This window comes from Peromyscus leucopus, chromosome 17 (genome assembly GCF_004664715.2).
Source record: "Peromyscus leucopus breed LL Stock chromosome 17, UCI_PerLeu_2.1, whole genome shotgun sequence".
In the NCBI taxonomy this organism is placed as follows: Eukaryota; Metazoa; Chordata; class Mammalia; order Rodentia; family Cricetidae; genus Peromyscus; species Peromyscus leucopus.
The window spans coordinates 32,018,332-32,042,250 of NC_051077.1; the positions used below are offsets into that span (position 1 = coordinate 32,018,332).

Consider the following 23,919-nt stretch of genomic DNA (forward strand, 5'->3'; position numbering starts at 1 on the left):
TGTGAAAGAGAACATATTTATTTACATCACTATTACCTTTTTACAATATGCCCACGGTCTACATAATAAAATTTTCCAAGAAATTTAAGTAGTTTTAAATTAAGATATTTTACAAAGAAAATGTTCACCATATGATTTTTTTCATTTACATGAATTTAAAGGCATTCTAAATAGCACTTATAAAATTATGTAGTGACTGAGAACTCTTAATGCGACCTTGAGTCATCCTCAAAAACTCAGGTTAGGAATTATGTTTATGGTCAGATCCTTTCAGGAATATACACCTGTTTTATAAATGATGTACATGTGGAGAGAGTTCAAAACTTGTTGACAGTAAGTAAAAAGTTGACACCTTTCAACTGCCACAGAGTGAGCGAGGTCCAGGATAGCCAGGGCTACATAGAGAAACCCTGTCTCAAAACAAAACCAAACCAAAAAGCCCTGGAGGTCTGAACATCAGTCAGACCTGCGATGCTTGCTGAGTGGAGGTGCTAAGCAACAGGGAATTTATGGGATGGGTCATCTCCAGGTAGAACCAGGAATGATGCATCCCCTCTGTCCAATCACAGTTGGTTATCTGTTTCCATTGATGTTGTACATCCAAGTCACCTCCCTTGGACACATTGTGCTCACCATAAAATCACTTCTGACGGGAACAATGACCTGACGTCCTCTCACGTCACAGATAGATTTGAAATTTTTATTAGTGAAACTATACGAGAAGATGATTTTCTTAATATTTTAAGCATGAGTTTCTCTGAATAGCTGGTATCATAGCCATTAAAAAATAGGCAAGATTAACTTTTCACCATGATCAAAGCTACAAGTCACAATGGGTCTCCTAGGCACTCTCTCGACTCCTCTGTAAGAACACAAGGGCTGGTCCCGGACATCAGGCGGCAGCAATAGAGTTATCATCCAAGAGTCGACCCTGCGGCTTTACAACAGGAAAAGCAAAACAGAGTTACAAAATAAGAACAAGAAGAGCTCTGTATGGAAGCCCTGAAATTTCTATGACTATTTTACAACACTGAAATACCCCTGCCGTGTACTCCCACCTGCAGATCTACCTCAGTGGGCACTTCTCTCCTAACCCTGGACTTGCAGCTCCCACAGATCCTCACAGCTGGCGTGTAAAATGGGAGCTACTTACCATGCCTGCCCACCATGGAGGCTCAGGCCTCCTACATCCCAAGACCTGAACTGACAGAAAGCTCCTTTGGGGTATTCAAGACCTTCTCATCTCCTATTTGAAAACATGTGACTTACAATGAACTCCAAAGTATACATGCATGGATGCACACATCTACCTACCTATCTTCTTTCTTTCTGTCTGTCTGTCTACCTACCTACCTACCTACCTATCTACCTTCCTATCTACCTATCTCCATCTCCAGGATAAAAGCACACACTCTCCTCTCTAGTCTGCTGACAATAAGACCCACACCGCAAACTCCGTGCTAAGAACAAACACAGACATCACAGGGCGGAGGAGCTGGCTCAGTTGGTACCGTACTTGCTCTGCAAACATGAGGGTCTGAGGTTGAGCCTCAGCAACCATGGAAACAGCAGGGCATGGCGGCACGTGCTTGTGACCCTAGCAATGGGAAGAAGGCAAAGATGGGCAGACCCCGGGGCTCACTGGCCAGCCAACACGGCTTACTGAGAAGTTCCAGGCCAGCAACAGAGCCTGTCTCAGAAAGCAAGAGGGACAGTGCCTGACAAACAACTGTAAGACTGACAGGCACACATGCATGTGAGTACACATGCACAGACATTCACAGCATTACAGCGGTTTTGTTTGCTTTGTTTTATGGTGTTGAGGATGAATAGACGGTTTTAGCTGTAAAATTCTTAATAGGTCAGCAATATACTAGAGAACCATCAATTGGGTAAAGAATTTTTTTTTTTGAGACACAATCTCTCTGGTAGCTGGATGCGCTAGAACACTCTTGTAGATAAGGCTGGCCTCAAACTCACAGAAATCCTCCTGCCTCTGTCTCCCAAGTGCTGGAACGAAAGGTACATACAACCATCCCTGGCTGTAAAGGAACTTTTGCAAGTAATTTTACCACAGATACTCAATAGCCAACTTCTGTAGGGGAAGGCATAAGAGACAGTGATCAGAAAATGAAACGAAATAACGCCACAACTTCACAACTAAAAGCTATCTGCTAAGCCTGAGGCAGCAGAAGTCTCCAAAGTCATAAATACACATATGTGTAGACGAGTGTACAAGTATACACAGTTATATGTGTGTGGATGAGTGTACAGGTATACATTTGTATGGTATGTGTGTGCACGACTGTACAGGTATACATTTGTATGGTATGTGTGTGGACGAGTGTACACATACATATTTGACTAGTATGTATGGGTGTGAGAACATGGTCCAAGAATGGAGTCACATGTGAAGAGATTTCTAATTGCTTGTAAGTAAACTCCAAGAAAACAAGACAAGAGTCTTGTGACCTCGGTTTCTTCAAAACCACAGAACTGTTCTTGGAATGGGTTTCTGTGCCCCTCCCAGGTGCAGCAGACAGGAGTGAGTTTCCTTTAGCTTATTCATCACACTGACTGTTGTTATTTGTTTATATGCCTCCAAAGAAAACATGGTTTTACCACGTGTGGCTTGCCCTGTGACTGGACACTTTACTCAGGTGACTCTTCCTAACCCTCTGAGTATAAGCTGTCGGATACTCTCCATAATGTTGGATATTGCCTGAGACTTTGGTCCACCTCAGGTTTAGGCTCCATTCTCCCAGGTTCCAGTGCCTTTAGCATGGTGAACATATGGGTCTTTACCATGTACAATGGGAACCAAATGTTGAAGAATAGTTCCTACTCCTTACTTTGATTCTTTATTTAATTGTTTAGTATTGATGGAGATAGCTCTTTCAGGAACAAAACAGTGGCTCCACTTAAGGCCTAGCCAAACACAGCTTTACATGTGCAGCCACAGGGATGTATTCACATTACGCAATAAACTGAATCTAATTATTAAGAAAAATACTGACCAACTCTGCTTTAGAATAGCCCTGTTTGATAGGTGACTAATCATATTTAGCTTTGGAGCACCTGAAGTGTGGTTAATGCAGACATTAGGAATTCTAAGTTTAACTTAATTTCACTTAAATCTCAGTAGTGGCAAGCAGTCACCTAACTAGACTGGCCAGTCCAGAATTGCATAAAGGTGCAGTAGGATATAAAATCTTAGTCAGTGATAATTTAGTATGTGGGAAAGGGTAGCCCTCAAGTCACTCAAACTGACAAACGTTAGTAGGCTATGGCGGCATGCTTATGCTCCTCTCTCTCGTGTAAGCTGAGGCAGAAGGATGGATCGTTTGAGGCCAGGCTGGCTGCATATAAAGACCTTGTTCCCAATGGAATGCAATGCATTTTAAAGACGCACTCTATGTAGAACAGCAAACCCGTAGTTTCTCCAGTGGATGAAGGAGCGGCCCAAGGAGTCAACGCTCACGCCACTCAGTGACGGTGACAGAGGGCCATGGCAGCGGGAGACGCGCTAGTTCCCATGGAAACAAAGACTGAGCCAGCCTTAATCAGAACTGGGTTTGCGTGTATAAAGGTACAGAAGGGATTAACTGATGAGCCCAGATCTCTTTCCTCAGTATAGTTACTGCTAGTGTCTGAAACAAGTTAGCCCTAGGGGGCCGAATATGACCAAGTCTGCGTTCACACACGACGAAACTAGTGCTGCTGTGTTTAGCTATAGCACATTTCCAACAGTCAAACAGCTGGAGACCACTCACTCTCCCCCTCCATCAACAGCTGGAGACCACTCACTCTCCCCCTCCATCAACAGCTGGAGACCACTCACTCTCCCCCTCCCCCCCCCACTCCCCCTCCATCAACAGCTGGAGACCACTCACTCTCCCCCTCCATCAACAGCTGGAGACCACTCACTCTCCCCCTCCATCAACAGCTGGAGACCACTCACTCTCCCCCTCCATCAACAGCTGGAGACCACTCACTCTCCCCCTCCATCAACAGCTGGAGACCACTCACTCTCTCCCCCTCCATCAACAGCTGGAGACCACTCACTCTCCCCCTCCATCAACAGCTGGAGACCACTCACTCTCCCCCTCCATCAACAGCTGGAGACCACTCACTCTCCCCCTCCATCAACAGCTGGAGACCACTCACTCTCCCCTTCCATCAACAGCTGGAGACCACTCACTCTCCCCCTCCACTCCACCACTCCCCCCCTCCATCAACAGCTGGAGACCACTCACTCTCCCCCTTCCATCAACAGCTGGAGACCACTCACTCTCCCCCCTCCCTCCCCCCCCCCCCCCCCCCCCCCCCCCCACCTGGAGACCACTCACTCTCCCCCTCCATCAACAGCTGGAGACCACTCACTCTCCCACTCCATCAACAGCTGGAGACTACTCACTCTCCAATTCTTTCCTGCCACGTCCTGAGACACTGTTTCCCTGTAGGTGACATCAGACACAAGAATAGCAAGATGGGTGCCTTTAAAATGTGACCAGGTAAGAATGTTTAAAAATTGAAGCTGGGCATGGTGGCGCACGCCTTTAATCCCAGCACTCTGGAGGCAGAGGCAGGTGTATCTCTGAGTTCCAGGCCAGGCTGGTCTACATAGTGAATTCCACTACAGCAGCACTACAGAGCTCGGTCTCAAGGAAAAAAAAAAAAAAGAAAGACAGAAAGAAAACCTACTTTACTACAAAGGGAAAGTATGTTCAGGGCACTGTAAGGATGAGTCACTAATTATCTAAGGGAGTGGCAGTCTCTGATGTTAGATTCTATAAAAACAGTACCATAGAAATGAACAGAACTGCAAATTCATATAATAAAAGCAAAAGCTATCAGTGCTAGCTAGCCCCAACTATTACTCAGTGAACTTCTGAGACACTGCGGTTAAAAGACAGGAAACGGCCAAGGCTCACCTTCACAAAGATGCTGGTCGGGATAAAACGCCTGAGCAGCTGGTTGGTGAAGCTGGGAAATCTAAGCAAGTTGATGTTGAGCGATGGTAGCTGCTGATACCCCGCCATCAGAGGATAGAAATTATACAGCATTTCCTGTTTGGTGCCAGGCAGAATCCGTAATCGAATCTAGTCATAAAATGCCAGGGAAAACCAGTCACACAATTTGCTATATGAATACACATGTACTTACATGGCTACCCTCAATTATTTATGACACATCCCTCCTGTGAAGCACGCATGCTCTCTTCTAGTCCATCTTCTGAACAGACAGCTGAACAAGTGTAACAGGACGACAGGCAGACAGGAAATGGACTGCATGACAGAGGTGCCACTGCTCAGTCTCTACCAAGGTCTGAAGGGCAGCATATGCCTTCTTAAGAATGCCACTCAAGTTACCGGTTTGTGTCTCAGACCTGGAATATCTTAACCCTCAAAAAATATTATAAGATAATTTGCTTTCAAAAAATATAGGTATTTTAACAAAATGCAAACTAATTGGTTTTGGTTATTTTGTTTTGGGGATTTTATACTATATGTTAAGGCAAACAGTTTGGGGGGTTTGTTAAAAATCTTTACTAATACTTGAGAGGCCAGCAAGATGGCCCAGCATGCCAAGCATTTGCTGCCGAGCCTGACGGCCTGAATTCAGTCTCCAGGTCCCACACAATGAAAGGAGAGAATTGACTCCTCTGACCTCCGCAGGCTCACCTGACGCACACGTACATGATGTGCCTATACACACAATAACTACAGAAGTATAACAAAAAACCTGAATTTTAGAAAAATATAAACCTGTAGAGTTTTGGTATTCTGTCCTTTCTATCTGTAAACCAATCCCTGGGAACAGCTGACTCATTTACAGATGAGAAACAAGTGTGCATGTGCACACTGTGAGCCAGGAACAGCACAGCACAGGCTTGTGACGCCCGGAAGCTGGGATATGCAATGCTTTATGCCGTGGATTTATGACGGTGCATGGCTATACTGCACATCTCATACACAATTCTACTGTGTACTTAACAACAAACTCAGATTTCTGAATACATGGAGCAAACTGGTTCATTTGTTTAGAGTAGACACTCGTGCATTAAGACACATTTGTTTCTATAATTATAACTATCCCTTTGGGGGGTGTCGGTCAACACCCTGACTCTTCTCTGGAACGTGTTTTTGACTGAGTGTTGTATTTACTCATTTTAAAAACTGATAAATTTTTCATCTAATTTGATTGAACAGGAAGAAAGTTTGAATAAGCAAAAAATGTTCCTGAACATAGCAGAGAAAAGTCAACTGTATGCAAGATAAAAACCTGTCCAGCTCTTCAGAAAAGGCCGGTGGGCTTTAACCTCAGATGGCTGTGCTCCCGGCCTTGGGCCAGGACATGAGGCAAATAAAGATGAGGTTCACAGTTCTCAGGAATTCTACTTGTTATTATAACAGTCCAGTGATCGCGAACTGTGCTTTATAAGGAGTAAGAGCCCATCTGCCTCATCTTGAAGATGTGAAAAGGGCAACCCACCCCTGCAGGAAGTTAAACCTAATCTTTAAAAAGGCCTACACATGTCCTAGTATAAAAACCCAAACCCCACTCGGTTTCTTGGTCACGTTCTGTGGTCACACAAACAGCACCAGCGAAGACGACCTGTACCTGTTTGAGACCCGAGAACATGAAGGCGTCACTAGGCTCCACAGAAATCTCCACGTCCTGAACCAAGTCAGTCTTATTCTGTAAGTGATACCTGACTGGTAACGACTCTCTGACGCGTCCAAACGACGGCAAGTCTACAGAGAAAGAGCACAGGTCTCTTGGTTACACAGAAAAAGCTCGTCACTCCGCGCACGTGCCCACACTGGATTGACCCAGTGTTACGCACGTTACGGCTTTGCTGATGTGAGATCTTTTGACTGAAGGATAGCAAAGGATGCTGACGGGACAGGCTGAGAAGGAAGGAAGTCGAAAACTGACTGACACACAGAGAGTCTGGCTACTACAAGCAAAAGTGAAGTTTACAAATAACCTCACAAATCTGCAAACACCTCCCCAAATAGCAACCACAGTTCCTAAACTAGAAAAAGCGAACACTGCATTTTATGGAGACTAAGTAAGGTCTCCATTCATCCACTCACGCCGACGCCCCTTTTCCTGGAGCCCTGCAGACTTTGAGTGTCTTGTGCACCTGTGACCACCCTTGCAGAAGCCATGCTAATGCTGCCTGTGCTGCCCCAGGCCCATGCAGCTCTGCTTAGACAAGCATGCATGGCGGGAGGCGGCATGGCCGGAGGCGGCATGGCAGGAGGCGGGCACTGCATGCTATTTTCAAAATCGATATAGACATGGTAGGGCTGGTAAAGAAACATTTCTCTTGAAAGAAGTATTCAGGGAAGAGAGGAGAAATGAGCCAGGCACACTGCAAGCCTTGGGAGAGGTAGAACAAATAGTAGGAGTTGGAGGCCAGCCTTGACTACACAGTGAGTCTGAGGTTAGCCTAAACTACGGTATCATCCTTCCTTAAAAAGACCAAGAAGGAAAAACAAAGAGTTGGAAATCTGATAGAAACTATTGAGACTAGCCTGCACTGTATGTGATCCTACGTAAAAGGGGAGCGGCCGGTTATGTGTCCATTAAAGGGAACATTAACTGTGAAGCATTCCTAACAAAAATGGAACCCTAAATCTGATCAATTTACAGGGTTAAGGAAATGGTTTGAAAAATGGTACCATATAGTCTGTTAGAGAGTCTACCAGGTGACTCGGTTCCTGCAGAAATAATCAGGAAGAGGAAGAGGGAAAGCTGGAGGCAGGAGAGAAGTGGGCTTGGGGTGAAGAGAAGAATACTGACGAGTGACAGGGATTAATAATGACCAGCAGGAGGATATGGGAGACAGGACACAGCCTACTTAGAGATTTAGATGGATTCTCCGAGACTTACCCATAAACTGCAATGTAAAGACCTTAAAATAAGCTCAGAAACATTCAGCCAATGAATGTTTCAACATCAGAATTTGGTGATGTTAAGAATCTATTGCTAGGCTGGGCATGGAGGCACACCTTTCATCCCAGCACCCACAAGGCAGAGGCAGGAGGATCTCAGTGAGTTGGAGGCCAGCCTGATCTACTTAGCAAGTTCAAGGCCATCCAGGGCTATATAATGAGATCCTGCCTCAACCACCCTCCTACACAAACAAAGGATCCATTGATAATTTTAAGTCATGGCAATGAAACAATAAGGTTCACAAAAAGCCATGCTTGCAATCATACTAAAGCATTTATGGCTGAAATGACATGTGGGATTTGTCTGACAATAACTGGGTAGGACTGTGGAGGGGCAATCATGTAAAGTGTATAGATGTCAGCCAGTTTGCATAACACACGGTTAAAACACCGAACTCTGAGAAGCCCTTATCAAGTACCATCCGAAAGCCGCTACCTGCGTTCACGTGGAGAGGGATGTTCTCAACAATCACGTGGGGCAGCGTGATGACAGTGTTGATGACAGGGATGTTCTCCATGCCTGAGGTCCTACGGAAAAAAGTCCAGCTTTGAACTCACACTTCGCAAACGTTAACCAACCAGATACAAGCATCTGTTTTACCAGGCAGCTTTAAAAGAAAAACTACCCATCTCCAAGCTCCATCAGCAGAGCTTTGTCCAGAGGAGCTCTCTGAACCCCACTTTTGTTGTGGATGTTTAGGGAGCAGATGTTATAAGCAGGGCTGCCGTGCGTTACCACTGGGAGCTAAGGAAGGGCTCTGTCTGTCTGTGAAGGACACCACTCCGTTCTGTGTCTGGAGCAGGATTTTCTCACAGCAAAAGTACTGCAGATTTACACTGTGATGCAAAACCTCTTCTCTCGAGGGATGCTGAGGTGGGCCCCAGAATCCTTTCAAAGGGCACAGTTAGAACTCATCACAAGGACACAGTAGAAATGAAGAATTAAAACATTCTACTGTTAGTAAAAAGTGGGGGACTCTACGACTTCCTGAGATAAAGTCATAAAACAAGACTGCTGGATGCTTCCTGTGTGTTGGGATTCGGTGGGAAGCACAGAGGTGGCTGGCAGTCCTGCCAGGGAACTGGCTCCTAAGATGCCCCTGCATGGAGGGGCAGAGCAGCTGACATCGGGAGCTACTAGAGCATCACCAGCAGGGGACAGGCACGAGCTGATCACCAGCAAGAAAGGACCTTACTGAATGACAGTAGCAGGGAAGGGAAATTGCCTTTCAGTTGATGTTGAACTCCTATAACACAGAAATTAAACATCAACATGGCAAATTCACAAGTAAGTGTGAATGAAATGGCAAGTTAGCTTTTTTTTTTTTAAAGGTTTTTAATCTTAGTAAAATGACCTATTTTTTCCATTCTCACTTTAAAGAATTCCACCTTGAAGTTCTAATATGGAAGATACTGACACATCTAACTCATAAAAACCTCCTCAGTGTTTTCAGTGATTTTCAAAGTGTAAAGGTGTCCTGAGATGGCCAGGCTTCAGAGCTGCTAACTGTGGCCTGCAGCCCAGCGTCGTCAGACCCTGGAACAAATGTCTTCAAGAAGAGCTGCCGGAAGGGCTGGGGATGGAACCCAAAGTGGAGCACCTGCTTAGCTGTGCTAGCAGGGTCCATCCCCAGCACGAGGAACAAGACCAGAAACAATTTCTGGGGAGTTTCTTGCCCTGTTTTGCATTCAATTTATAACATAAGAATGTTGATGTCATAGAATACGTCTACTAAACATTTCTTTCAAAGCTTAAAAGGCAACTTTAGCATGTTCTTCAATTATTGATTTTATAGGTTTAATTTTTTTCTACTTCAGTTAATTCTGGTAATTTCTAACATTTTAGGGACAGCTATAAGAGTAAACTCATTATACTCATTATAAATGACTGTACAAACACTTCTTTACAGGCCAGCAAGATAACTCAGCGGGTAAAGGCACTTCCGACAAACTGAGGTCTGAGTTCAGCCCCGTGATGGTGGGACAGGACTCCTGTGAGTTGTCCTCTGACCACTACATGTTCAAAATAGCACATATACCATTCCCAAAACAAAAGAAATAAATTTCATAAAATATTTCCTTATAATTATTCCCACTGGGATTCCTTTCTCATTTTTAATTAATTTTATTTCATCTTAAAACGCATGAAGTATTAAACCATACCAAGGGAATAACACACAAATATCTCCTATGGACCTCTCTATCAAAGAGGAATATATTAATGCACTTGAATTTTTAATGTTGCTTGTCTGTATGCTCCCACCCGCCCCTCCAAAACGCCATCCTGAATTTGTATCTATCATTCCCATGTAATGTATTTCTTTAAACCTTTTCCAATTAGATTGATCCTACTAAGCATATGTTTTACATATTTTCAAATACATTTTACAAATGTAATCTGTTAATATCTGTGCCTGAAGCTTGCTTTCCTCTCTTTACCTGGAGATACTGACATGGACCTGTGGTTCACTCACTTTCATTACTAAACAGCATTATTTCACTATTGGAATGCATCACAATCTGCCTACTTTCCTTTCGATGGGTATGAATTGGAAATTTTGAGTATTGTTAGACCTGCCTATGTCTTAGGACACCAGAGGGGAAGTTCTAAACGTGAATACTTACCTATCAGTCACACACACTACCAACCCTTATGAGTTACACACACTACTAACCCTTATCAGTTATATACACTACTAACCCTATCAGTCACACACACTACTAACCCTTATCACTTACACACACTACTAACCCTTATCACTTACACACACTGGAAAGATTTTCACCTATTTTGCATTTTGTCTTTTCATTCTCTCTTTATGATTTCTCCCAATAAACTGGAAATTTTGAGTATTTTTAGACTTATTTATCATATTTGATATGTGAGTGTTCTGCCTGAATGTACGCATGTGCACCACATGTGTGTTGGTGCCTGTGAAGGCTGGAAGAGGGTGTTGGATCTCTTAGTTATGAATAGTTATGAGCCACCGTGTGGTGCTGGGAACCAAACCCAGGTCTTCTTGCAAGAGCAACAGTGTTCTTAACTGCCAAGCCACCTCTTGTACTCCCCGGAAATTCAATTTTAGACTTCTATCTTCTGTGCCTAAAGAAGCTGCTACTCCAAGGTCATTAAACAATTCTATTTTTCTATAGTAAAAAGACTTGGTTTTCTTACAGTTAGAATTTTAATCTGCTTGGAATGAATGTTTACCTATAACGCACAGTAGACAACTTATTTTAAATGGAGAGTCAACTACTTCCTCAATTACCAAGGACAAAATGACTTCCTCTTCCTCAGCTGACCTGCAGCGCTATCTCTGTAAAAAGCTGTTCCACGTGTGCTCAACCCATCTGCTCCTCTGGCCTCTGCAGACTCCTGGTCAGCACCACAAGGTAACTAGGAGAGCTTCCCAGGGAGGCTTAGAACTTAGAACTTAGAAGAAGCACAACACTGCTAGTTCCCGTTATGAAGAACCTAGACTTCTGGAAGATGTCTTTCTGTATGCTGTGAATATGTGCTGCTCTGATTGGTTGACAAATAAAGCTGTTTGGCCAATAGTGAGGCAGAATAAGATTAGGTGGACATTTGAACTGAAGAAACAGGAGAAGAAAGGAGAGTGAGAGAGACACCAGCTGCCGCCCAACATGCCAGCACACCAGTAACACCACGGCCACGTGGCAATACATAGATTAATAGAAATGGGTTAATTTAAAATGAAAGAGCTAGCTAGGCCATAGAGTTTGTAATTAATATTAAGCCTCTGAGTGATTATTTTATAAGTGGCTGTGGGATGCAGGCAAGAGAGATTTGTCCATCCCCAGGCCAGGTAGGACACAGGAAATCATTCGACTACACCAAACTCCTTCTAACTTTTTACCTTTCATAAAATGTTAGATATGGGCTTTGACTTACACCCAAAAGTAGTAGAAGTTACTACATAGCCACAATGAGTCTGTAAAAGACTGATTCATGTAAAACTACTGTGTATCTTCTCTGTTTGTTTAGTTGTTTTTCCACTTATTTAATTATTATTATGTATGTATTTATTTACTCATTTTTGGTTTCAAAACAGGGTTTCTCTGTGTAACAGTTCTGGCTGTCCTAGAACACACTTTGTAGACCAGGCTGGCCTTGAACTCATAGAGATCCACCTGCCTCTGCCTCCCAAGTACTGAGATTAAAGGCATGTGCCACCACTGCCCAGCTTAGCTGTTCTTTTAATGTTGTAGGTTCTATAGTTTTCTATGTAAAGAGAATGCTAATCTCCTACTGGGTGAACTCCTAGGTATCTTATAATTATGGATGCTATGAAAATGATACAATTTTTAAAAGGTTATATTTATTTTATGTACGTGAGTTGTTTGTCTACATGTATGTAATATGTACTGTGTTCATGCCTGATGTCCAAGGAAAACAGAAGTGGGCATTAGATTCCCTGGAACTAGAGTTAGAGACAGTTGTGAGTGCCCATGTGGGTGCCGGGACTTGAACCCAGGTCTTCTGTGAGAGCAACAAGTGCTCTTAACTACTGAGCCATCTCTCCAGCCCCAAATGACACTGTCTAAAGTGCCCTGCTGAGAGGCTTATTTCTGACCAACAGAAATACCACTGGGCTTTGTATACTGACATTTTATACAGTGACCTTGCTTACTCCTTAATCCCTTGGATTTTCTCTGTAAAAACATCTACTGTGTATACGTTTAAGTGTCTCAAAAGGCATACATGTATGTGGGCACGTCTGTCCCACAGCACGGGTGTAGAGGTCAGAGGACTCGCAGGAGTCCGTTCTCTTTCCACTCAGGCTGCCAGGCACGGGAACAAGCACTTTGAGTTGCTGAATAATCCTACTGGCCACCTCTCGGGGTTTATGTAGACGATCTCACTGACTGCATGAGGGCGTTTCACCTGATGCTCTCCACACCCCATCTTCAGATTTAGTTTGACTCAAATGTTACTGGCATTTCAGTCAGAAACTGTGGCATTGGATGTCTGGCTCCCCTGTGTGGAGGGGTGGTGATGCCTGTCCTGCCGTCTTCACTACATCCTGAGTAAATAGTGCAGAAGAAAGCACTCTGCTGGGGACTGTGAGACAGCCAGACAGCGCACTGGACAGAGCAGGGCATTGTGTGCATTTCTACAAATGTACCTAGGAAGAGACCCTCGCTGCTGCTTGTGTGACGTGGGGTTGTTCATGGTCAGTTCTAGATCGTGCTGTGTGTGCTGACTTCCTCGTCACTGTAGTTCAGCACAGCAATCCCACTGCTGCTGTGACTTCTAGCGGCACTTCAGGTGATCAATGGTAATGACAGACAGTAAGACATCAGAAGACACACGCGGAAGCAGAGAGGCCCCTGTGATTTTACCTCTTCCAGGAGATAATGTAATGTCCCGTGGCCACTCCACCTTCGACATTCCCAGCAGACGGGCAGCGGAGACAGAAGCATTCACTAGCGCTCTCTCCTGTCTGTAAGACAACTACAAGAAAGACTCCTTACCGCCTACGTCATGATTCCGTCTATGAGAATGTCACCTCAAGGAGACAACAAAGCAATGTCTTTATCTTACAAACTGTTGTCAGAAACATAGAAACCAAGGCTCAGAAATGCTACGGTACTTTCTCTAGCTCATAAAAGTCCAGCATTTGGACCAATCTATCTATATTCACTACAGCAAAAACCAATGGGGGGCAGCTGGGAGACAGCGCCTCCAAAAAGCTGGGTGTGGCTGCACATGCACCTGTAATCCCAGTACTGAGGGAACGGGAAAAGTTTTCACTGGGGCTTGATGGCTGCCACCTAGTTCCGGGTTCAGTGGGAGACCTGTCCCGAGGGAATAAGGTGGGGTACAGCAGGACACCTGACATCCTCTTCTGACTTTTTTATGCGCACGCACACACACACACACACACACACTTCATGTGAGAATGATGTAAAGCCTCACCTTTGTCCACTTGGGACTCTAGATGATCCACTGCAGTCATAGATGGAGCAAGCTGTAGCTCACTGGACACAATTGTCAGGGCCCAAGGTGAGGCGCTGAGGAGGTCCGTCATCAAGAGAAAAGGGATGTCCGCATAGACTCTTTCCAGGTGCTCAAACTGCCACCACACCAAGGAAGAGAGGAGGCTGGTCAGCAACCCCATTAGTCCACTGGACTTTTTTCTTTAACTCTGATAGTGTACATCACAAGAACATACCTTTGTGGAAACAAACCTGACTGCCACATCAAATGGAAAGACGGTTTCTATTGTTACAGTTTCATCCTGCAAGAAACATCGGGAGCACAGTCAATGGCTCTTCTACAACTGTTACCATGAAGTTTTAAAGTCAGTCAGCACACAGCACGATCTAGAACTGACCATGAACAACCCCACGTCACACAAGAAGCAGCGAGGGTCTCTTCCTAGGTACATTTGTAGAAACCCACACAATGCCCTGCTCTGTCCAGTGCGTTGTCTGGCTGTCTCACAGTCCCCAGCAGAGTGCTTTCTTCTGCACTATTTACTCAGGATGTAGTGAAGACGGCAGGACAGGCATCACCACCCCTCCACACAGGGAGCCAGACGTCCAATACCACAAATGTGGCCAAGGCCAGAATCTGCGTCCTCCTCTGACACAAATTGTTTACCTCGCTTTGACTCAAGGGAACTGAAATAATCACAAGGTAATGTGACAGACACAGACATTCTTGCCGTGCACACTAAATGTAATGTTCATACCTATCCAGTCCATTATACTGAAGTTTTAAGATGGTGGTCACAAGGCCAGAGTGTAAGTGACAAAGGCAAAAACTTAACCCACTCTGATCACGGAGCGCTACCGTAACCCAGCAAGCTCCATCTCCCTGTAAAAGACTGTTTGAGGAGCCATGGGTCATTCTACCTTTCAAAACAAAGGCCCAACACACTGACGAGAAACCTTTGTAAAAGGTTATGTTGGGCCAGTGACATGGCTCAAAGGATTCTAAGTCTGATAACCTGAGTTCCTGGAACCCACACGGGAGAAGGAGAGAACCAGTTCCCACAGTGGTTCCCCAACTTCCACATACGCACTATGGCATACACGTATGTACGTGCACGTATACACACACGTGAAATAAATGTAAACGGAAGAAGGTTGTGTTGTTGAGTTATGTGTTATGTGTCAGACCTGTCACACACATAAACCTAGACTCCAGGTCTCAGTTTCACGCTGCTCAGAGCTGATGAGAACATAAGACAGTGCAAACTGGGCTTGGTGGTACACGCCTCCACTACCAGCAAAGGCAGGCAGAGCTCTCTAAGTTTAAGCCAGCCTGGTCTACAGAGTGAGTTCCAGGACAGCCAGAGCCACACAGAGAAACCCTGTCTCAAAAACAAAACAAAACGATGGCTCATATGAAGTGTGGGGATCGGCAGGCCATTTTCCAGGTCCTGTCGAAGAGCCCTGACCTACAGCAGGCTATGTGCAATTCTGACAGTATTCCTGGCCTTCTATGCAACTAGGCAACATTGCTTACCCTTTCAATAACCCTTTTTCTTCCAATAACCTATAAAGAGCCCACAGCCCACAGCCTCTACAAAAACTACACTATAAACCCCAACTCTCAGGCCTTTGCTTCTGCTGGGCTGAAAAACCAACCTATAAGATGACATATTACTGCCAAGATAAAAAAAGATATTAAAATAACACAAAATAGAAGTGCTTCAGACATGAAAAGAAGTCATAAAAAATACCTTGTGACACTTGCAAACAATTTCTTTTCCTTCAACAGTGGTATTGATCAGGTAAGAAACATACACAAGGAACATTCTGGAGCCCACTGTCCCACAGCGAACATAGACTGTTTTTTCCAGCTGTAACACAGTAAGCATTGTGATTTAATGATACGGAGACTTCCTCCAGGTTTTCTCAGACAATGTTCCCATTTGGAGATTTCTAGTTACTTTATACAGGTTGTTAAAGTGTAACTAATGTGACTAATGAAACTCCACCAGCCACCAAAAACCCTGAGCCAAGCAAGCCTCAGTGACATAATCCTCCAGCTTTTTCATTCTCTCTATCCACTGTTCAAGAAACACCAGTTGACTGAGAAGTTCCTGCAGTTTTAGACACCAGTGATTTCCCCAGCAACAAGCAGTCCACTAGGGGGTTACTGGTTTGGAAACCCTGCATAAAAACTGCCCATGACATTTTATATACTTAAATATGTAAAATCCTGCGAGATGGACAGTTCAGTCATTTCCCAGTGCTCTGCTCTGCTATTTTAGAACTACAGACCAACTAAGGTCCTCTCCAGCCTGTTGACCACGCTCACCTGCTCCCCTGGATGCAAATCTCCCACAGGAATGTCAGTGAGTAAGGCTGGGTAGGACTCATCACACAGCTCGGCTCCATGAAGAGTCACGTGGGTTTTCTGAGTTAGGTTGGCATCCTGCCCTACGAAGGTTGATACAGTGGTGTTTTAGGACATTATCATAGCAATCAATACTATATGAAGAGCACTATACTGTACCATCTTTTAAACAAATACCCTATCATTGATGTGATGGTGTTTACCTTGTTACTGTGTTGGTACAAAGGGAATTGTGGTTTCAGACTGCATTTTAATTCACTGTAACTGGGCTCAAACATCTTTATGAATCAAAGTTGGAACTACATTTTTGCCATTGAGAAAGAAGTTTTATTCTTACAGTGTAAAAATCTGTGCTTTAGGATTGAACAAATTCCTGGCAATCATTTGCACCCTCTTGGTTGTAGAATTGTTTTCCCAGCAAAAAGAGATGCTTAAAGAAGGGCGGTCAGCTGGTGAGAGGCCAGGAAAACACGGTGGATGGGCAGCATTTCAAGGCCCAGCTCATTCAATGTTAGGAGCACCAGGTGTAGGATGCGGTCAGTGTGGTGGGGAATGGGATGTTTCTGTCGTCCAATGCGGCTCCAGCACTGCGGTTCTCAGCGCATCTCACGGATTTGCTGCGCATGCTTCCCAGACTGATGGCTTCATGGGGACATGAAAGCTGCAGGGGGTCAAACCAGCAGCAGGACAGCAAACAGCGACCATGAGCTCCTGGTGCAAGTCTGTCTGTGCCAAGTGCTCTGGACTGGTTGTATAACACCAGTCGTTATACATTCCTTTTGCTCTGACTTCACCATCGGGTCAGGAAGACGGTTTGCTCACCTACTTATGGCATCTTTCCCCTGTCCACTTGCCCCAAATGCTGACTACCACACAACAGTCCACGATGAGCTTTTTGGAACTTCTCGACAGATCTGAAAGCATCAGCTTTGATGAGTGCTCTCAAATAGTCAACTTCTAAGGGTTGGCCACTGAGCTCCACATCTTCAAGACTCCTGTTTCCTTTCCAAAACCTCTTGAACAACCACCACACTGCGTTTGTTCAAAGGCCAAATGTGTTGTTGATGTTGCAAGCTATCTCCAGTGCTTTCTTATCCATTTTTAACTAGTATAAGAAAATTCCTCAATGGATCTGCAGGTAAAAGCACTTGCTGCCAATCCTGACGACTGATTTTAATCCCCCAAACACACATGACTGAAGGAGAGAATCAACTCCCACAAGCTGTCCTGTGACCTCCACATATATGCTATGGTACATGCAACCCACCCCCAAATAAGTAAAACTTTATGCAACCAAACATTTTTTAAAGAAAATTATTCAAATTTGTTTTTTGTGCAACACAATTTCCATAGTATAATAAAAATATAAAATAAACAGTAAGTAATAATTATCAAAAAGACATAAAGGGAGGAATCCACGTTAAAACCATGTATAATATAACCACATGTATTAATGTATTCTAATATCAAATGCTGAATTTTAGCAACACAAAGACAGACAGTGACTTCGGCACCAATGTAACACACTGATGCTGATCAAATCTACAAAGTGCGTACTTACCTGGCTTTAAGCCAGCAGTGAGCTTCACATCCCTGATCTGGGACTTTTCGTGGGACTGAACCGTTACAACCAAACAATACATCTCATTCATTAGGGCAGGAGGCTCATGTCGCAGTTGGACAGCAATGTTTGGGACTCTCGAAATGATCCTGTGAAAACAAACAGTCAGTAACCAACTTAAAGAAATAAAGTAGTAAGATGATCTTCAACCTAGTCTCAAAGCACACTTACATTGTGCTTGCCTGGATTATGATGCTGTCCCAGTGAACCTCATTGTCGGGAAGTTTTGGCCGTCTTTTGAAAGACCTTGCTGCCTGCAGGGCTTCCTGGGAGGACGCAGCATCCCCTCCTCCTCCCTGCCAGCTCAGAACCACACACCTGCCTGACTCACTGCCCAGAACCAGATCCACAGAGGTAATCTGTAAAAGAAAGGGGAACCAGAAATGCCATCACATATCCGGATGCTTATCATCATCGTCCCTGTCAACAACACCACAGCGAGGACTATCACACCTGAAGTTCACCTAGTCATGTGCAGGATGGACAAGAACAGAACCCTCTCACCCTGGCCAGGTACTGACTATACCCGGAACTCCCAAGTAATATGTAGCTATGTATAGATCTGATGTATAGATGTGACGTATAGATATGATGCCAGCACCCAGCACAGCACTTGATAGAACAGACGACTGTTGGTGGATACTGATGGAAATAAGGAAGTACCAAGTACCGCTGATACACTGACAACCTAGTGTCTAAGCCCACAAACATTGCTGCTGGAAGTACTTACAGTATTAGCAATGAAATGTCTTATTAGCTGAATAAATCCATTAACAAAAGGACTCAACGTAGGATTATTAATTATAATGACAGGTTTCCTCAGATACCAAGTAAAAACTAAAATACAGTTCTAGGTGTATTTTACACAGTCCAAGAATGGAGTTGTGTAGGGGAGTTCCGAGTGCCTGTGAGAAACTGAAAGAAAACAAGACAAGAGTCCTGTGACCTCGGTTTCCTCACAACCACGGAACTGTTCTCGGATGATGCTTCTGTGCGCCTCCCAGGTGCAGCAGACAGGAGTGAGTTTCCTTTAGCTTATTCATCACACTGACTGTTGTTATTTGTTTACATGCCTCTACAGAGAAACATGGTTTTGCCGCACGCAGCTTGTCCTTGTGATAATACACAGCTTGAACTGGGGACTTTAGTCAGGTGACTCTTCTTAACCCTCAGGGTACAAACGGTCTGATGCTCTCAAGAAAGGAGGCTAGTGCATGTGTCTGTATTCTGCCTCATTTGGGGCCTGCTCTCCCAAATTCATGCTGCCAACTGGTGTGGTAAACATCTAGGGATTTAGTCAAATCATGAAGGACTTTTAAATGGAAGAAACTGAAAGTGTTGGGTATTAGTCAGTAAGAAAGTCAATCACTTTACAGAGACTGCTATGCAGATGTTAGCAGTAAACCTTATGTCCATGCATTTAACAACAGTCCCAAGGTTTATCACAGCTAACACTCTCTCACGAGCCACAGAAAACAAGCGCTTGGTGAGTGCTTACTGGGCAGTAGAGACTGTCAGCATGACATGGACTGACGGAACCCCACAAGCCTCTGAGGTCCTATTATCACCAGCCCCATCTTACAGAGGGATGCACTGGGACAAAGAGGTTAGACTGCCCAGGACCTCTCAAGCTACAGAGCTGGAACTGAAGCATATGCAGCTGGCTCCTGAGGCATACAACATAAAATATCATTTTCATCATACAGCTCCGAAGGGCTTTTCAACTACCTACACTATATTAACCTGTCAAGTATTTATTTATCTTCATTTTCTTTAATATATGCAAACAGCAATGTTTGAACATTAAAAAGATAAACTCTAAATTAGGTTCTATTATATAAATTTGTTGTATTATATAAATTGTTGAAAATTCCTTAACTGATGATTAACTCATTAAAAATGTACTACTTTTAATATTTATTAAGAACAAATAATGTTTAGTTACATTACTAAGTGGAAAAAAAGCTAGGGTTCAATATTATGTACAGTATATTCCTACAGTCTTCCTTCATGCTGGGGATTGAATCCAGGACTTGGTGTATGCTAGGAAATATTTGTTCTACACAGAACTACATCCATGGGCCACTAAGATATATATGTATAAGATTATGATGCACATAAGAGCGCCAGATCTCATTACAGATGCTGTGAGCCACATGTGGTTGCTGGAATTGAACTCAGACTTTGAAGAACAGTCAGTGCTCTTAACCTCTGAGCCATCTCTCCAGCCCCATGGGGCCCACTTCTTTAATTAAATAATTTTAAAGTACAAAAATGTTGCAGAAGAGCATATGGAAGGACGCTCCCAAAGTACTGTATTATTTAAATTTTCAACACAGACATACTGCTTTTGTCAGTGAAGTTATATTTAAGCAAATTTCACAACTAACCTCAATTTTCTTTCCCACGTCTTCAGTTTTTGCAACAAATTTAAATGACAATTTTCTCGTTTTCCCAGGAACTAAGCACATCTTTCCTTGAGTCAGATTTTCTAAGACTTCGCTTGCTTTGGATGCTTCTTCTAATACACAGAACTGGTTGTAGCCCTTAAAGAGAGGTGAGCAGAGTTATCATTGGCAAGCATCAAACATGCGATCTTTTGTTGACACTGAACACCGAGTGATCCGAATCACACTCACCTTGGTCTAGCCCCAGCCTCACCTTCTCACCTCACCTGGTCTATCCCCGCCTCACCCTGGTCTATTACGGTTCTTGTCTTGACTCACCAATAACCACACAACATGTCCTCCTAGTCCCGTACACCATTTTCTCAGGCGTGTTCTCCAGTCCCATCTCTCTGTACTTAACTGGACCTCTTCTTTCTCTGTCACGCCTACCGTAACTATGCCTCCAGTCAAGGTGACACCATTCAGCTTCGTGGCCTACCAGCAATCTGTGAATCAGTTCTGCCCCGTCCCTAAAATGCTTACATTTAATGGAGTTGATACACAATATCTCTTTAGGTTCACAATGAGAAGAATATTCGCAACTCCCACTAAATGTGTGGTTAAAGGCTTAGGATACTTTCTAGGTGACCAGAAGATGATTACCTATTAAGTAGACATATAAATGAAAGAGAACAGCACTCGACTTTACTATATTGCACTTTAAAATGCTCATATGCATACAGTATGAAAATGTTGCTTATGTGTACACAGGAAATATTAGACTGTTTGAGAGGTCAGCAGAGAGGGCTACGGCAGGGCAGGACTGCAAAGGCACATGTCCACTGTGCCCTTCATGTCTATCTACTCCATCTGATTACTGCAAAACCAAATCTATATTAGTTCTGAAAACAGAAACTAAGCTGGTCATGGTGGTGCACACCTTTAATCCCAGCACTAGGGAGGCAGAGGCAGGCAGATCTCTGTCATTTTGAGGCCAGGCTGGTCTACAGAGTGAGTTCCAAGACAGCCAGGGCTATGTAGCCAGACAAAAAAAACAACAAACAAATTTGGTTGGAGGCCATTTCAAGTTACACAGTGACTCTGAAGTCAGCTTGAGTGTGAGACCCTTCATCAAATAATAAATAAATACATAAAACAAAAACTAATAATGGGGGGGGAAAGCAAATGATTTTGAAAATTAGAATATCTTCACACTGAATATATCTTATCTGAAATTCAAGTTACACATTATAAAAATTAAGAATAGTATTCTTGGTTTTCTTAAGCCTAAAGTGGAAATAAAAATAAAGAGTAGGAAAAGCATATCTAAATTGCAAGACATTTGGAAATGTAAGTACATTTATTTATTTTTATATAAGCCTGGCCAAAAGTCACTTGATAACTTTAAAATCAGTAAGATCAGCTGGGCGGTGGTGGCGCCCGCCTTTAATTGCAGCACTTGGGAGGCAGAGCCAGGCAGAGCTCTGTGAGTTTGAGGCCGGCCTGGTCTACAGAGAGAGATCCAGGACAGGCACCAAAGCTACACAGAGAAACCTTGTCTCAAAAAACAAAAACAAAAAAAAATCAGTAAGCTCTACAATTGACTAAACTCATGGTAAGTGCTACAGTAACATAGACAAAGTATAGACACAGACATATACACACCGTGGAGACACACTCAGTGATACGTTACCTGATTATTAAAGCTGACACAGAGCTTGGAAAACCTAATGGGGTGTGGACAGTCAGCCTTCAGATAAACATCAAACTGAACAGGAACATCCACATGAAAACTGGGGGCATGAAACTTGGCTTTGCACTGTACTAGAAATCAAACAAGAAGGGCAGAGTCAGACAGGGCCAGGCACTCAAGTATGCACTGTCCTAGGAGTTAGGCTTACAGAAACAGCTCATCTGCATTCTTTTTTAAGTTAGTTTACTTTTATTTTATGTGCATTGCTGTTTTGCCATGGGTGTCAGATCCCTTGGAACTGGAGTCACAGACAGGTGTGAGCTGCCCATGTGAGTGCTGGGAATCGAACCCGGGTCCTCTGGAAGAGCAGTCAGTGCTCTTAACCACTGAGCCATCCCTCCAGCCCCTCAGCTGCACTCTTACTGCCTTCTTGCTGACAGTGTCCTCACAGATGGCAACTGTTCAGCAAACGCAAACACAACTCTCTCTGATTAATAAACAAAGGTCAAACAAAAATTTTACAACTTTTGTTGTTTTTTGTTTGGTTGTTTGGTTGTTTGGTTGTTTTGAGACAGGGTTTCTTTGTAGGCCTGGCTGTCCTGAAACTCACTTTGTAGACCAGGCTGGCCTCGAACTCAGAGATCCACCTACCGCTGCTTCTTGAGCACTAGGATTAAAAGCATACGCCACCACTGCTCAACTTCATAAACATTTTTAATTTTAAATTAATTTTAAATGTTAGCACCAAAACTTAAAAGGAAAAGGAGCCATTTTGAATTAGCTTATTTCAAAACACCTGCCTAGACAATAAAGCTCAACCTTTAACGGCTGAGCCATCTCTCCAGCCCAATAAATCATAAAACTTTTAAATAGATATCTTTTCAAGAATACTTCATATAATATGTGATATACTAATAAGCAAAGTATATTTTAATAAACAAATAAAAGTATTTGAACAGGGGAAATTTTCAGACTGTAACCACCACCTCCCCCCCGCAGTACAAAAAAGTTTTTTAATTCACTTTTTCTAAGTGAGTCACCATAACAATCGCATACAACATCAAAGCATTCTATTATAGCATTATTTAATATGTAAACCGGTGGTTCCCAGATATTTACATTATGATTCATAACAGTAGCAAAATTACAGTTATGAAGTAGCAACAAAATAACTATGGTTGGATTCATAATATCATGAGGAACTGTATTAAGGGGCCACAGCATTAGGAAGGTTGAGAACCACTAATGTAAACTATTTTGTTATACGTAAAATATAGCATAGTTTTTAAAAAGAAAATAGGACAAAACTAAAAAAAGCTTTCTTGTGGTGTTTAAAGTAACAATAAATGAAACAAAGGCTTTCATCACTCACAATAAATACTTATTGAACTTAAAGTATCTGACAGCCTGTTATGACACTGAAGAGAAAAATAAGAAGTCATGATTATCCACAGGATGATGTACTCTGACTCCCTTTCATATTTACATTCTGCATCTATTCACTGCAGACACAGGCTTTTCTGAACATTGTGGCTGTTGACTACATACCAAATGGTACGAAGTCCTGTACGCCTATTGTGAAAACATTGCTTCCAGCCAGAGAGACCCGGTCAGCCCACAGCTTCTGAGCAGTCTTCTCGGCTAAGACATCACAGTCAGGTTCAGGGTCTGGGCTTTCATTCTGCAACGAGAGTTCCAAATTTGCACAACTAGCTGGGAAAATACACACAGACACAGATCTGGGTACACTTTTACCGAGTGTACACATACTACACTTCCTACAAAGAATTAACAACCCACCATTAAGACGTTCATGAGGTTCTTTTCTATCCGAGACTTCTGGTCATCTTTCAGAGTTGAAGCTGAGATAGGAAAAGAACATAGAACTATAAGACAGACAGGTCAGTCCATTACCT

At 43.4% G+C, this 23,919-nt stretch overlaps 1 protein-coding gene across 1 annotated transcript in view; it reads right to left on the reverse strand.

Annotated features, from left to right (window-relative positions):
- Positions 1-23,919, reverse strand: part of Trappc11 (trafficking protein particle complex 11) — a 42,226-nt gene continuing 18,307 nt past the window's right edge. The window contains 15 exon segments of the mRNA XM_028857676.2: positions 1-937; positions 4,935-5,102; positions 6,625-6,758; positions 8,404-8,495; positions 13,332-13,443; positions 13,909-14,065; positions 14,165-14,230; positions 15,683-15,802; positions 16,264-16,385; positions 17,864-18,012; positions 18,095-18,282; positions 20,314-20,469; positions 22,004-22,134; positions 23,552-23,684; positions 23,804-23,865. Of these exon segments, the coding sequence (XP_028713509.1) occupies positions 893-937; positions 4,935-5,102; positions 6,625-6,758; positions 8,404-8,495; positions 13,332-13,443; positions 13,909-14,065; positions 14,165-14,230; positions 15,683-15,802; positions 16,264-16,385; positions 17,864-18,012; positions 18,095-18,282; positions 20,314-20,469; positions 22,004-22,134; positions 23,552-23,684; positions 23,804-23,865 (1,835 nt within the window). The 3' untranslated portion in view covers positions 1-892.